Source organism: Dreissena polymorpha, chromosome 9, assembly GCF_020536995.1.
Source record: "Dreissena polymorpha isolate Duluth1 chromosome 9, UMN_Dpol_1.0, whole genome shotgun sequence".
Taxonomy (NCBI): domain Eukaryota; kingdom Metazoa; phylum Mollusca; class Bivalvia; order Myida; family Dreissenidae; genus Dreissena; species Dreissena polymorpha.
The window spans coordinates 59302931-59319058 of record NC_068363.1 but is presented as its reverse complement, the minus strand read 5'-3'; the positions used below and the strand labels follow the sequence as shown (position 1 = coordinate 59319058).

The 16128-nt window shown below is 33.7% G+C and overlaps 2 protein-coding genes across 2 annotated transcripts; both read right to left on the bottom strand.

Moving 5' to 3' along the window:
* Nucleotides 1-523: 523 nt before the first annotated feature.
* On the bottom strand, nucleotides 524-7938 carry LOC127846081 (uncharacterized). The gene is made up of 5 exons (XM_052377259.1): nucleotides 7887-7938; nucleotides 4811-4912; nucleotides 3750-3905; nucleotides 3157-3213; nucleotides 524-2534 (listed from the first exon to the last, which is right to left on the bottom strand). Exons 1-5 carry the CDS (start codon nucleotides 7936-7938, stop codon nucleotides 2524-2526), a joined length of 378 nt encoding a protein of 125 aa, XP_052233219.1. The 3' UTR covers nucleotides 524-2523.
* A 374-nt stretch (nucleotides 7939-8312) lies between these two features.
* On the bottom strand, nucleotides 8313-15911 carry LOC127846080 (uncharacterized). The gene is made up of 4 exons (XM_052377258.1): nucleotides 15734-15911; nucleotides 9333-9827; nucleotides 8717-8821; nucleotides 8313-8572 (listed from the first exon to the last, which is right to left on the bottom strand). Exons 1-4 carry the CDS (start codon nucleotides 15840-15842, stop codon nucleotides 8313-8315), a joined length of 969 nt encoding a protein of 322 aa, XP_052233218.1. The 5' UTR covers nucleotides 15843-15911.
* Between the last annotated feature and the right edge of the window lie 217 nt (nucleotides 15912-16128).

Below are 16128 nucleotides of genomic sequence, written 5' to 3'. Positions count from 1 at the left end.
TTGATGGACATCGATGAACAATATAGCATCAAACAAAAATGTTTAAAAAATTCTTAAATCAAAATCATCAATTTAAATCCAAATATTCTTATTCGTTTGTCTCTCTGATGTTAATGTTTTTTAATGTTATTAAATTAGCAATTTGGAAACAAAATATGATACAAAGATATTGTAAAAACTGCAATTTAACTAAATTTAAGACGGGAGTCTATTTGTAATGTAAATTTACATGGCTGCCATTTTTAGATCATGCAAGCATTTAAATTACAATTATACATGATAAGCCTATGTTAGACAACGACAACAGAGATTTTGTTAAAATAACCATATATTCTATTATTTCCTGCATCCTACTAATCCTATATTCACAATCAGGTATATTTTGTGCATCATGTTTTCCATATATCTATAAGCTTTCATACAATACTTTTCAATATACATTGATAAATACTTTATCGAATCTTTAATCACACACTTGCAATTAATACTGGCTGTTTAAATGAATACTGCTTGTTGATATACACAGTTCTAAATGATATGACAGGTATACTTAGTATAAAATACAATTGATACTGAATATATATATAAACTATTAACTAAACATTAAAAATGGCAGCCAGAGGAACACTTTTGCTTGATGCTTAAACAAATCAGAGCTTTTTTCTAGACATTGTGAAATCGGAACCTTATCCTTATGTAAGGTTTTAAAATGTATAATAAAAAATATTGCACTGTAAAGATTAAAACTCCGCACCAAGAATCAAAATGTCATAAACATTCATGTATTAATAAATATTTATATTTAAAAATCCGATGACATCAATATAGTTAACGCCTTTTAAGTATAACAACAATAAGATTAAATATGTCATTATAATATGAATTATGTAACAATGCACATTGTTTATGTCCTGCTTTTGAGTCTAGTCATGGAAGGAAATTCACTAGAATGGATTTTCGAAAAGATCAACTTTTCGAAGAAAAAGTTGACTTCTTATCTATCTATCTTATCTTATCTTTCTATTTGCAGTCTATTTCTCACAAAGATATCAAATGTATCCATTTGGAACTTTGAAAAACTGTTCATTATCAAATGGTTTAAACAAGACAAATACCTTTCCTTTATGGATTTCGATTGTTATCTCCCCCAGTTGAAATAACATCTTACAAAGAAGTTATTGTGCAACCTGATTAAGCGGCATAAAGGTACCTTTTTTGTAAGCAGCGTCCCCTTTCGATCGTCCAGAGCAAAACAGTTAAACAATGTACAGATTATCATGAAACTTCAAATTCATATAAATCTCACAGCGAGCGTGTGCATAGAACAAGAACCATTACCATGTATCTCATACATTTTGAGCTAGAGTGCTAGTACCCTTTGTTTACTTTGCGTATTGTATTTCTATTCTGAGAAAAACTGTTATATTATGATTGATATCAACTTGAAACTTAATAGGTTGATATATAGTTGCAGACAACAGGAACTACACTTTGAAAGACATGTTATTGGCGTTATTGCTCGTTGTATTCAGTACTTATTGAATAAAGAGGATAATTATAAAACTTCTTAGAGTGTAGATGCGCTCATTCAATTGTCAGATCTGGCAACATATCTGACCTTTGGGGTTATAACTCAAAAGAATATTTCTATGCAACTTTCATCAAAGGCATTTATTTGAAACTCAAAATGCTAATCATGGTGATGACCCCATTATGTTGTCAAGATATGGTAACCATGCAATGCTTTCAATAGACCTTTTTTTAATTTAAGATTTCAAGATAAAACACAATATTCAATACCTGAAATTATTCAGCAATTGGTAAAAAAATATATGTTTAGATTAAATTTTAAGTTTGTATCAAAATTTGGATGCAAGCAAAGCTTTCAGTAATGTTTGAATGGATTGGTCCTCTAAAAAATATTGTGCTCTCAAAATAACCAGAAAAAGCCCTGATTTTTCTAATAGATACACAAACTTACAAATTCTCTTCTACACACCAGTCGTACATGTTAACATTGAAATGCGATGATATCCAGGAATTCCACCTGTTATTTTAGCAACCTTACATATAGAAAATACAAAAAGCTTTTATGCTTACATTGCTTGAATGAGAAAAGAAAATAGTAAGTAGGAAGCAATTTATTTGACTTACCAAAATAGAATGTCTTACTTTGTCGAGATCTTTAGAAATTAATACTAAGAAAATATTTTTCAGGTGGAATACCTGAACACATGCAAAAAAATATTTTTGTGTATTTTTTCATGGATGTTTTATGATATTTTTATAATTTTTATGAATACATATTTTTTTCTATATGTTTTCAAAATGACATCTACCAGCCATTATCATATCAGGTTATCAATTAGTATGCATGATAATACATCAAATTGCATACATAGATTACTCAATTAATCGTTATTTAGAGAAAGAACTGACCCAAAAGGAAAGAAATTTCTGTAATCTGCCGTTGTCTTCATGTGAAGACTACATCGCTTCTTTTATCTTTAAGAATTTGTCATCTCAAATGGCCCCTGAAAAGATAGAAGACTTCAAATATATTGTGTTGTTTAGAAAACATCATTAGACTGATATGTTCATGATATCCCACAGGGTTCGCATTACATGCCGTCACGATAACGCTTAAAAATAACGACAAATAGTAAGATTGTATCCCCTAGTTGTAAAATTATAATGTGTGGATAACATGATGGCAATGATTAATTTAAAAACATTAAATAACAATTATATAACACACGTAATAATAAATATCATCAGTAATGTTTTGTTTCTTTTTATGTATTTTCAAGTATTTTCAACACCAGCAACGCACATGGTATGTCAAACTAACCTCCCCATATATTTGACCTTTGACCTTGAAGGATGACCTTGACCTATCACCACTCAAAATGTGCAGCTCCATGAGATACACATGCATGCCAAATATTAGGTTACTATCTTCAATATTGCAAAAGTTATTGCCAATGTTTATGTTTGACGCAAACCAACAGACTGGGCAAAAATAATATGTCCCCTAGTATAGACTGTGGGAAATAAAAGTAGACATCAATAACACATTTAAATTTCTAATAATTATTGAGCGGCAAAAACTTGTCAAAAAGTTCAAATTTTTATCATTATTAAAAGCAAAATTACCTGGCACAACCGGTCTCGGATGAATGGAAACCATCTCAGGACTCATTGCCAAAACAGCTGAAAAATATTTTTATTTAGTGATAGTTTAACACATTCTTGTTATTGGTAGTTCTTGTGAAGGCTTTTCCTTAATATAATACAATTTAGCAACTGCAACTGAGCCGCAAACGAAATGCACCGCACTTTTGTCGCTGGAACAGATCAAGGGCACATAACCCAGGAATAAATTGACGAATGCGAGTGAAAATTGTGTCATGCAAATTTTCTTGGTGATGACAATGCAGTTTAAATGCATTTGCACAAGAAATGTGGATGTAGTTTGTTCCACAAACATGAACAATTTAAATATGTCTGCCCAAAAGTAGGCATATAACTCTGAATACCCTCAGGAACATGTGAGTCACTGGGCATACAAAAGGTTTGTGCAGCAGTTGACTTCATGGTGATGACATATTTAAAGTTTCAAATCAATGGCTTTGGAAATGTAGAAGTCATTTGAAACAGACCGATTGAGAGCTATTTAATATACCCATGTCAAACTTTTTTGTGGGGAGTAAAAATGAATGTTCAATCACAATACAGTGCATTCTTACTGGCTACAATCTCCGCGTTTTTCACCGTAGTATTTTCATCGACGACCGCATTAGGGTCTATGTAGACAGGAACAGCATGCACGTCGTTCTCATTCCCACTATCAGACCCTTGAACAATACTTGATCCACTATGTGATCTGTTGCTGCGGGGGCTCTCTGGAAAATAAATTATGGCTCCGACACTGTATGCATTAATATCTATATTTTATGAAATAAAAAAGCAACTTGACATGAGAACAAATAAGCATAACACGGACGAAATATTTCCCAATACAACATCTGTTGTTTGCTTTTTTCACTGACAAAAAGAACATCTTAAATCGTATGCAACATACATCGGCCAATATTGCATAAACATTTAATTAAAACAACACATGAAGTGTCCAAGTTCGCAATACGTTTCAATTGGTCAAATCTTCTACTTCCTTTCTTGACAGCCCTTTATATTCTATCGTTATTAATGTTTATGTTCCGACCAAGGCACCAAGTGCTTAATTATTTAGGTTGATTTTTCCATTGAAGGAGCTAAACAGTATAAGAAGTAAACCAGAGAGTTTCGGTAATTTAACAATGGCAAATGTAAAGTGTTAAAGTATAACAGAAGTTTACTTTATAGGTTATTTTGTTGCAAAAACAAATTAACATTATTTAAATCATCAAACATGGGAATCTAAGTAACAAGTTAGATGACATGTTATCTTTGTAAAATATATAACGGGTTCGAGGCAACAACCATGACGATTATTACGAAATCTTTGGAAGTTTTAATAGCTTAACAATACACTGGTGCAGTTAACGAAGTCGATGCAATCTTAACAAATTTACATCAAGTATAGCATTCACCTTTGAGAAACATAATAAGGTCATTAGGGCATTTTTGTAATGTGCTTAATTGGGTGAAAAGTCAAAAAGGGTATCACAGAAAAAAATACACAAACATAATGAGTATAAACATATTAAAGACAATTAAAACCTAACCGTGTAAGGTGTAAACAATATCAAAAAGTACATCGATATTAATAAGCACGATCCTTACAAATACTAGAAGAATTATTAATTACCTGTGAGGTTGGACCAGGATGAACGACCACTGTCTCGTCTATCAGGCTCATTCCTGTCGCCTGCCAGTTCTGTCCGTGGTAGAAGAGGATTTCCCTCCTCAACTGTTCCATTTAGATAAACGTTTTTTAAACTATATATAAAATGTAAAATACGGCAACACACTGTTACGCAAGAACACTTAACAAAGTATATACTACAATTGTTTCTCTTTTCTTATGATGAAATAAAATGTAAACAAATCAATCCTTAACACTATAAATCCTTCAAAGGTTATGGCGGATATGACGGCAATCGTTTTATGAATGATTATTATGTACATGTTGATGTATAAAGCATATTTAATACTACAAGAGGGCCATGGGCATTAAGGCGCTACACTAAGACCTGAAGGAATGTAATTAGTTTTGCGAAGAAGGAGTTCAGAAGAAATAAAGTACTTTATGGACCATAAAATTATATACACAAGAAACTTTTGATAATATTTTGAAATTTAACAAGGTTTAATAATAACCAAATTAGGGAAACTGGCTTGAACTTCTGTGTCGCCATGTTATTTAACGAACTGAAACATAATTAGAACCAAGATATCAATAGAACAAATTTCCTGACGAAGTATCAGAAAGATTGACTTACGATATCATTTAAACAGTGCTAACAATCATTTTCTAAATTTGACCAAGTTGAACTAGTGCTATTTTTTATTTTACCTCACATGACCCAACTTAAAGCTCGGCCGTGATATCATACGGAAAAATATTCTGACCGAGTGCAACGCAGATTGAACAACAAATGTAATTTCTATAGTGTTAAAAATGTTTCACTAAAGCCTTATAAGGATAATTGCCCCAACCCATGGTAGATATGTTTTCCAATAGACCGTAAACATTTTAACATTTGTCCCAGATATAATTAAAATATATAACCACGAAGTATGCAGATTGGACAACACATGTGACTTCTAGAGTGTAAACAAGGTTTCACTACAGCCATGTAAGGAAAACAGACCCGCCCTCTGGCAGCCATATTTTAATGAACTTAAACCGTTATTGGTCTTCCCTGAGACATCAAAAGAACAAAGGTTCTGACCAAGTATCCGGAAGTTTTGACTTATATGTGTTTTTCATAGAGTGACAACCTTATTTTTGTAAATCTGTCATAGTGACCTTGTTTCTGACCTCACATGACCCACTTTCGAACTCAGCCAAAATTTCATAGTGAAAATATTCTGTCCAAATTTCATGATTATTGAACAATGCAACTGGCCAATAAATGTAAACAAGGTTTAATTTTAGCCATATACGTGGCGGCCATGGATTTCACCAAACTGGAACCATTTTAGAACTAAGCCCAGATATCATTAGAAACCAGAGCTGCGTTTGTGAAACACAATGCCCCCTACTGTGATTTGAAGCCCCACCGAAGCTTTTTTAGAAAAAACAAGGCCCATACGTTAGCAAACTAGAGCACCGCATAACGGGTGCAAACGCTCGGCTGCTGGTGCAGTTTTGAACAATTGAAAGATTTTCAGATTTTTTTTTAATTTTTTTAGAGTTCACAGTGACCTTGACCTTTGGCCTAGTGACCCAAAATGGGTGTGGCGTGTAGAACTCATCAAGGTTCATCTACATATGAAGTTTCAATGTTGAATGTAGAAGAACTTTGATTTTAGAGACAAATGTCAAGGTTTTAGCACGACGCAGACGGCAGACGCCGGACGGCGGACGACGAGCTGGCTATGAAAATCCCTTAGGTTTTCTCTGAAAACCAAAACGAAACTCACACTTCCCCTGTAAGTCGTGTAGGTACGTAAGGAATGTAAACGGGTTACTACGCATTAAAATTTGTTTTGCATATGTACATATGTTTATGAAAACAAAGCTATTTCTTCGAACATAAAATATAATAATTATACGGTGTACTCTCAAATATCGTATCAAGCATACACATTGTGCAAGCTACAAATACAAGCACGTGCTTATATTAAAAACGTCTGAAGCATATCCAGTGTATTTGTTTGGATTTTTCAAAATATTGAACCGTTTGGTTTCCCTGCCCTAGTAGATGAAACGCAAATATATAAATAAGTAACACTTGCCATCAGGATTTGAGTTGTGCACGCTGTCAGTACCCGACCCAAGAGGAATAAATGCCAATGACTCTTGATTCCCTCCTTCGCCGTTCATTTGGCCTGCGTTAAGAATTGGTACGCAAAATTATCATGACATAAATTTCGGACTTTGAACAAAATAAATACATGAGCTTTGGCACAAACGTACCTTGTCATCTCGCACCAATTGGTAAAAGTCGTAGAAATTCCCATATCGTAGTACAATGACACATAAGTAAGGAATACAAGCAAATTCGTTGAATTGATATCCCCCGCCAATATGCTTCTGGACACAAAAGTATTATATTTGACACTCAAAAAGCATTTTTTCAAGATACAAAGGGCCATAACTCCATTATTAACAGATGGTGTGCAATGCCATTTGGCGTGCATCATCCTCTTATCCATATATATACTCATACCAAGTTTCAATGAAATCCACCAAAGCACTTCTAAGATATGGCTCCGGACGGACGGACGGAAAGTCGGAAGGACGGACGGACAACGCCAAAACAATATCCCTCCGCCTATGGCGGGGGATAATAAGCGGGCCACTAAGCTTAAAAATTGTGTTTTGCATATGTACATGTCATCGTGATGACACCTTTAAAATAATTATTTAACCGCTTGTGAAAAGTTATTAGCTCCACAAACCATTTCATATGTCAGCCTCACCCGTGACAAAGGATAACGACATGGAATTAAGGAATATGAGGGTCATATCTACACTTTATGATGAAATTAGCTCCACAAACCCCCTATATGGCGAATATGTCCAATACAAAGTACAAGGACATATCATTAAATAACACGTGGGTCAAATCTTCATTAAATAATGTTAAAATATTTGAAGTATTAATTTAATCTCTTAAGACATGTGGAAGTGGTTTGTTCCGAAGACTTTTAATACTATATGCGGACAAACCGCCTGCCAGGCTTACCGAATGATAATAAATTAATCTACGTACCTACTTCTTGAACACCATTTCCATCAGATCCTTGTCTCTCAACATCATTCATAAATATGTAAAGATAATATATCCTGTTTAAGAAGCATGTTGAAGAGTTTAATGTTATATATTCGGGAAACTTACTTTATCTTTACACAAATAATTACTTATTTTCTTTCCTTCATGAATATGAGTGTTTCATATTAACGTCGCCGTCGTATTCGTGCAGTTGTACACGGGTAAAGATTGCATGATTATGTGAACATGAGATAAGTGAAAACAGTGATTCAGTTCTTTTTGAGAGTGTCGTTTCCACAGTTGTATCAATTTAAATGAATGCATAACAAATGGAGAAGATTCTTGTCAGTCCATATAAAGTATAAACACCAAGCAAATATAAAGGTATTTCAGCATGTCTAGCTTTCATTATACTATGTCATATGCTTAAATACTTGCCCTGTTTGAATGCTGTCTGTTCAACCATTTTTCAATTTGTGGGTATACTTGAAGACCAACAAACGTACATGCCACACTTAATAAAATTGCGAGAACGATGTATGGCACGTCTTTCCATGTATCTTCCTGAGTGGATTTTGGTGTTGCGGTCATGTTTGTTGGATATGTATGTTCATGGATGATCTCTGGGGTCATGGTTTGATGTATCGTTGTTGATTCTGCAATTGGTTTGATTTGCTCACCAAAGTCTGCAATAAAAAGAAGTTAAAATGAAGACAACGCTTACTGATAATCTGACCTTTGTTTAAATTTCATAATGGGATAAAATCTGTTATGAATGATAAAGTTTTAAGAAAATAGTCAACAACACAATCACCATGATCATAACTCACAATGACATTCATCTGGTAATGCATCCAATGCGTTGGAACACGCTTGGCAAGTTCCTAAATTGTCGGTGAAAAACTCATCAACGGGACATTTTCCAAATCTGGTGTCTGAAACGAAAGGTGTTTAAATAACGACTTAGCGTTCAATAGAAAATATCATATATATGACGGCAGAAATGTGTGTCTCTTTTTAGAATATTTTAAAGACAATGCAACTGGTATCTAATCAGCTGCATTAGTGCCTTATATTTCGACGGCCATTGTACTCTTGAAAGTTGGGACAACTTGTGAACATGTTGTTACCATATGGTGCAATTTCTATGAATACAATGTGTGTGTAAATAAATATTTGCATCTGAATGTAATTAAATAATCGTTTAAAGCACATCTTAGTGTTAAATTGACAAGTTAAAGCGTACGAAATTTACGTCTTCAATAGCTGAAAGTTACATTAGGGTTTCCAGTAAAATAATATCCGTATTTTCTAGACAAACATTACTATAGTATTTTAGAATACAGTTTACGTATTGTCGTTTCAGAGAAAATGTTATCCAATTATTTTACGAACGTTAGATTTTGCTCTTATAAAACCAACATTTTAAACAAGCAAAGATTTTACCCCATTGTAATTGCTTCAGTAGTTTGTCAATTTCTTTCACTTGTATTACATGTTCCTTGTCGGTGGCTGCGTAAGTCCATTGGTCTGGGTTTGTTGAGTCATCAGTTATTAGAACATATGCGTAAAAATTCATATTGTCCAGTTGGACCTTTGTCTTTTTAGAAACAATGTACATTATGACTCGTTTAAATATATTAGACATTGACGGATCATCTAAATACGGCACACATTCCAAAACATTTTTCTTCACTAATTCAGATGAGATTGGTGTGATTAACTCCGACGTTAAAGGTAGACCAAAGAATCTATCACAACTTGTCTCGTTTGTCTTCGTGAAATTAACAAAGAATTTTGTTTCAGATCCACTGACGGAATACAGGGTAAAAATGCTTCCCACTGGGGTATGTTTGCATAGCTTAACTAAGGTATCAAGCGTCGTCCCAGCGTCATTTTCAAGTATGTTGATGCAGTAGGTTGTGGGCTCTAAGGCTGTGCCTGAAAAAAATGAATGTGCTGAATGAAATGTAAACAAACAAGTAGTTGCAAACGATTACACGCGTTCAAACGCATAGTGAGATATCATTGATTGCTCTGTATTATACAAGAGGACAACGATGAACGGATGCATGGCTTCTTGGCACGGCAACGACGGAAAATATGCGCGTGGGATTCAATAGCGGGTTTTGCATGTTTCACGCGACTCAGATAATACAAGTGCATAAATATATTACTAACAATGAAAATCCTTGATCTGGGCTCCTAAAACAATATAAATACTAGCAAAGAAAAGATTTTAATTGGGATTGTAACAAATGCAGATACATACATGACAAACAAGGACAATTTTGCATTGGAATCCCATCATATGAATGACAAAATAATATTACAAAAAATTTCCGAAACATAGTGGGGATTTATTTGAATGAAATTAATGGACAGAAAAAAGAACGAGAGGGCCTGAAAGGCCCAAAGTCGCTCACCTGAGATAACAAGATATTATTGGGACAAATCTTCTGACCAAGTTTCATGAAGATTGGAAAATAAATGTTGCCTCTAAAGAGTGTTAACAAGGTTTTACTATAGCCATATAAGGAAAAATGCCCCGCCCCCTGGCAGCCATGTTTTTCTAGCAACCGGCCTCATTTTTGAACTCTTCCACGATATTTTCGGGATGAATCTTCTGACCAAGTTTCATGAAGATCGGACAGTAAATGTGGCCTCTAGAGTGTTAACACGATTTTACTATAGCATATCAGGAAAAATGCTCCGCCCCTTGGAAGCCATGTTTTTCAAGCAAACATAATTATTTTCAAACTCATCCAAGATATCATTGAGACCAATCTTCTGATTAAATTTTATGAAGATTGGACAATAAATGTGGCCTCTAGAGTGTTAACAAGGTTTTACTATAGCAATATACAGCCATATAAGGAAAAAAGCCCCGCCCCCTGGTGGCCATGTTTTTAAAGCAACCAAAACCATTTTCCAACTCATCCAAGATATCATTAGGACAAATTTTCTGACCAAGTTTCATGATGATCGGAAAATAAATGTGACCTCTAGAGTGTTAAATGAATGCATAACAAATGGAGAAGATTCTTGTCAGTCCATATAAAGTATAAACACCAAGCAAATATAAAGGTATTTCAGCATGTCTAGCTTTCATTATACTATGTCATATGCTTAAATACTTGCCCTGTTTGAATGCTGTCTGTTCAACCATTTTTCAATTTGTGGGTATACTTGAAGACCAACAAACGTACATGCCACACTTAATAAAATTGCGAGAACGATGTATGGCACGTCTTTCCATGTATCTTCCTGAGTGGATTTTGGTGTTGCGGTCATGTTTGTTGGATATGTATGTTCATGGATGATCTCTGGGGTCATGGTTTGATGTATCGTTGTTGATTCTGCAATTGGTTTGATTTGCTCACCAAAGTCTGCAATAAAAAGAAGTTAAAATGAAGACAACGCTTACTGATAATCTGACCTTTGTTTAAATTTCATAATGGGATAAAATCAAGGTTTTACCAAAGCCATATAAGAAAAAATGCCCCGCCCATTAGCGGCCATGTTTTTCAACCAACCGGCATCATTTTTTAACTCGTCCAAGATATTATTGGGATGAATCTTCTGTACGAGTTTCATGAAGATCGGACTATAAATGTGGCCTCTAGAGTCTTAACAAGATTTGACAATAGCCATATATAGCCATATAAGGAAAAATGCCCCGCCCCTTGGCAGCCATGTTTTTCAAGCAAACGTTACCATTTTCAAACTCATCCAAGATATCAATAAGACAAACTTTCTGACCAAATTCCATGAAGATTGAACAATAAATGTGGCCTTTAGAGTGTTAACAAGATTTTATTAAAGCAATATAAGGAAAAATGTCCCGCCCCCTGGCAGCCATGTTTTTCAACCGACAGGCATCATTTTCTAACTCGTCCAAGATATTATTGGGATGAATCTTCTGACCAAGTTTCATGAAGATTGGACAATAAATGTGGTCTCTAGAGTGTTAACAAGATTTTACTATAGTCATAAAAAGCCATATAAGGAAAAATGCCCCGCCCCTTGGCAGCCATGTTTTTCAAGCAAAGGTTACCATTTTTTAACTCATCCAAGATATCCTTGGGACAAATCTTCTAAGCGAGTTTCATGAAGATCGGAAAATAAATGTGGCCTCTAGAGTGTTAACAAAGTTTTACTATAGCAATCTGAGGAAAAATGCCCCGCCCTCTGGCGGCCATGTTTTTCTACCAACCGGCATCATTTTCGAACTCGTCCAAGATATTATTGGGATGAATCTTCTGACCAAGTTTCATGAAGATCAGACAATAAATGTGGCCTCTAGAGAGTTAACAAGTCAAATGTGTACGCCGCACGACGCACAACCCACGACGGACGACGGACAAAAGGCGATCACAAAAGCTTACCATGAGCACGTTGTGCTCAGGTGAGCTAAAAATGCAAATGGATATCGTTGTATTTTAATTGTTATAAGCGTTGCATCAAAGTTGTTATTGAGGTAAGCGAGACGTTTATCTTATTGTATTTGATGATTCGTGTTCAAGTTCAAATAGCGTCATCGATCTTATCTACAGCTTCGGTTGTAATCGACGTCTACATTATTTCAAGTGTGTGGTACGTTTAATTCTGGTCGTTTTCGATTGTTTTCGTTGATTTGTGGCTTGCTTTTTTCACCTTTGACCAAAGCAATGGACGCAATTTCGTTCATTTTAAATCGCGCGATCCTATTCTTTTTAGATATAAGCCGATATGATCATATCTTCCGCCAGATGCGAATAACGGTCCGCTCTTGGTGTATACATTGTGTATATGTATAAACGGTATGTAATATAGACTGTTTCCAGAAAACTCCGTGAGCTTTATGTATATTAATCATTATATGAAGACTGTTCCCGAAAGACTCCTTGAGATTTATGCATATAAGTCGTCTGTGCATGTGTGTGTGCGCGCGCGCGTAATTTCCCATGTGGCCATCGCCCTTAGAATACTTTTGAATTGTGTGAATGGCCATAGTGCGAGATACGACAGACATCCGCTTCAAATAAAACCCTGGGTATTTCAGTGTCAGTGTAACGTCTCATGCGAAAGACTAAGTAGCATGTGTATCCGTAGATCTAGCATCGGCCCTCTTAATGAATACAGTTAGAGAACAGATTTTTAACACATGTTATAGATGTCAATGTTTATTTAAATGTGTAATCCTGCACATGAAAACTAAACTGCATTTAACTTGGAAATTTTCTGACAAATTACTTGATAGATTTAGCTCCCCGTAGTAATCTGTATCATGTACAATGTTCGTTATATCAAATGAACCTTCTGATTGGTTAAAAAGAGTCAATACTATACGCGTGTGCTTGTGCTATAAATAGTTTATAAATGGAAATACCTTTTTTTTCATCGTGTTATTTAAATAATTTAAATATTTCCACAGAAAGGCACAGATAAGCGAGTTATAACAGATTTGTTAAAAATACTTATAAAAACTTATCAAAGAGGTACAATTATGTATATTGTGATTTAAATAATCATTACATTCGTCTGGAGTAAAGCTGACCTAGAAATGTACATCGACTGTTAACCGGAAATCATGATAATGATCGTCGTAATGGTTTTAAATTAACGGAAAAATTAAATGAAACTTCTTAAAAAGGAAAACATTAACTTTCGAGCACTTAATGATGTGTTTTCTACTGAACTCGTACGATTCGACAAGGAGGACCGGTACCATGAGAATAATGGCTAGGTAGGTTTTTTTAGGGTCCAGCTTATTTTTGCTTCATTCAATCAAATTCGCAATTAATAAACTTTTATATTTCAATATAATTTTTAGGGATGGCAAACCTAAGCAAATCTGTAACCGGTTAAACTATTTTGATATTCGAGCGGTTAATCAGTTAACCGACTGTCTTTGTATCACATAAATATATGTAAAAAAAACATCCGAAAAACGTATACGTTTATAAACAATTACATGTATACGCAAATATTCTCCATCTTGTTGATTGTCTGTACTGTTTCTTTACAAATTGTGTTGGTCCTTTAAATTGGGAATTCAAATTCTAAATTTAATATTATACATTTAAATATAATACTTCTTCATTTCTGAAAGTCATTTCCGACATTTGTTATATGCTTGTCGGTGAACGGTGATATTTCTTTGTTGTAATTTAGCTTCATGTCATGTACACAATGTTCTACATCTTGATCAATAAAAGCTAGTGCAGAATTTGAATTATGTTGTGTTTTATAAATACCCATTATCCTTTTAGAAAAACGTGCATTAACAGTTTGCTGATTAATAACAATTGTCAATAAGCGTGCCGGGGGCATAAACTGTATCCTAGTTACACAGTCTTAAAATAAGTTAATAGTAGAGTCGTCTTGAAAAATTATGCATTATAACGCTTTTCAAATCAAACTGAGAAAATTTGCTACTTGCTTGTGAATGATAGATAACAAAGCTCGAAATTTTGATTTGGAACCGGTGTCGGTATATATATATATATATATATATATATATATATATATATATATATATATATATATATATATATATATATATTGATTATATAATACTACTCCATTCAGTGACTAACACTTATAATAAGAACGGGTTGGTGTTAAAGCTGTGGGAATATAGATAGACACAGTTGAATCTTAATGTACGTTATACAGAGTTTTAAACATAAATACATCGCATGCTATTAATTTTAAAGACATTGCGTACGTGTTTATCGCAATTATTGAAATGACTGTAAAGACCACTGAGTTTTGCATTTTATTACCAACAAAGAATACACAATGTTTAACATAAATTATATATGCATAAATAAATATATTATAAACACATAATTAAAGCAAGTAATGACATAATTAAACATAATTTAACCTATACAATAGGTATACAAAAATATATATAAATAATTCAAACACATAAACGAAATAATACAATTACTGCCAGTTTTAAACATAGCAAAATAACAATTTACAGCATACACATATGAAAATAAAGCGCGTATTAAACAAAACAAAACAAAATATCACATAACTTAAAATTATACAAATATTAAAAATTTTAGCATACGTGCGAGTACAGTTTTGGGCGAACGCATATTCACATTAATTATTGTAAAAGCCGCAGATCTAGAGAAAAACGCATTACAAAAAAAGGACTCTTTTCATTTGCATATTATATATTTGTAAAATCGTTCAATATTAAAAATTAAGGTACATTAAAGATGCATAGACTATAATTATTAACTGACCTTCTTGATATATACCAAATAATAATAAATTGACCTATTTGATAATACTATAAATTCCAATTTAAACTGATTTATATGACATAATTAGAAAAAAGCAAAGTCCCGGAAAATAAATGTTGTTTATGAATGGATTAAAATCGCTAGGAATACGGTTTAATCATTAAAAATAGTTAGGCAATGGTTGTCATGGATAGCCATGCTCCTTATTGATATTTATACATCCATGAGATTTAACTGGGAACCAAGAGATAGAACAGAATGACCTTCACTGGGGACAACGTAAAATATCCGGTGTTACCGAATGGCACATAATTGTTTGACACTCGGAATAACCATATTAACAGTCAATATCATAAAAATATTTCCAAATAATTATTGTAGGTTTATTTTTTTATTTGAAAGGTAATATCATAAAAAATATTCATATAGGCCCATGCCTACCTTTACAAATTAACGAGATTTACGCTATGCATACAGATTAGTGAAGAAGATACAATTTGACTATACATGGTTTATTAATTTAGTGTTATTATAGCCCAAGAACCTCAAAACAAAATACGCTTTTGCAAAAAAACCTACTAAAAAGATGACACTAACCTTTTGCATTTTCACCTAACGGCATGGAAAGCGTTGTACACAATCCCAGAACAAAATAGAGTTTAAATGTATCCATTTTAGTATTAGTAAATAAACTGTGTGTCCACATGTGGGTCCTTCCGAAACAGACGCCGACTAATTTGAGATGAATGTGAAAATATTTGGACTGGGATCCCAATAAATACACAACAAGGGACAAAATTGTCACAAAACCAGGTTTTCATTGTGAAAAAAAAATCTGATAAAGGGAGAAAACTAAAACTGAACTTTTGAAATGACCAAAAAAAATTAACCCCCTTTGTAAGTTTTTTTTTTTTTTTAAATCTATTTTTAGTCGTGGCGACCTTGACATTGGAGATATTGACGTGATTCTTTCGTGGGACACACCGTCCCAT

What these genes read in the sequence shown, in the direction of transcription:
- LOC127846081 (XM_052377259.1), bottom strand. Translation starts at nt 7,938, where the DNA reads ATGAATGATGTTGAGAGACAAGGATCTGATGGAAATGGTGTTCAAGAA. An exon ending in ATCCTGGTCCAACCTCACAG is followed by an intron (nt 3,906 to 4,810) that starts GTAATTAATAAT and finishes TTTATTTTCCAG; the next exon opens with AGAGCCCCCGCAGCAACAGA. An exon ending in AAACGCGGAGATTGTAGCCA is followed by an intron (nt 3,214 to 3,749) that starts GTAAGAATGCAC and finishes AATATTTTTCAG; the next exon opens with CTGTTTTGGCAATGAGTCCT.
- LOC127846080 (XM_052377258.1), bottom strand. Translation starts at nt 15,842, where the DNA reads ATGTGGACACACAGTTTATTTACTAATACTAAAATGGATACATTTAAA. An exon ending in GTTAGGTGAAAATGCAAAAG is followed by an intron (nt 9,828 to 15,733) that starts GTTAGTGTCATC and finishes CATTTTTTTCAG; the next exon opens with GCACAGCCTTAGAGCCCACA. An exon ending in ACTGAAGCAATTACAATGGG is followed by an intron (nt 8,822 to 9,332) that starts GTAAAATCTTTG and finishes CTTTCGTTTCAG; the next exon opens with ACACCAGATTTGGAAAATGT.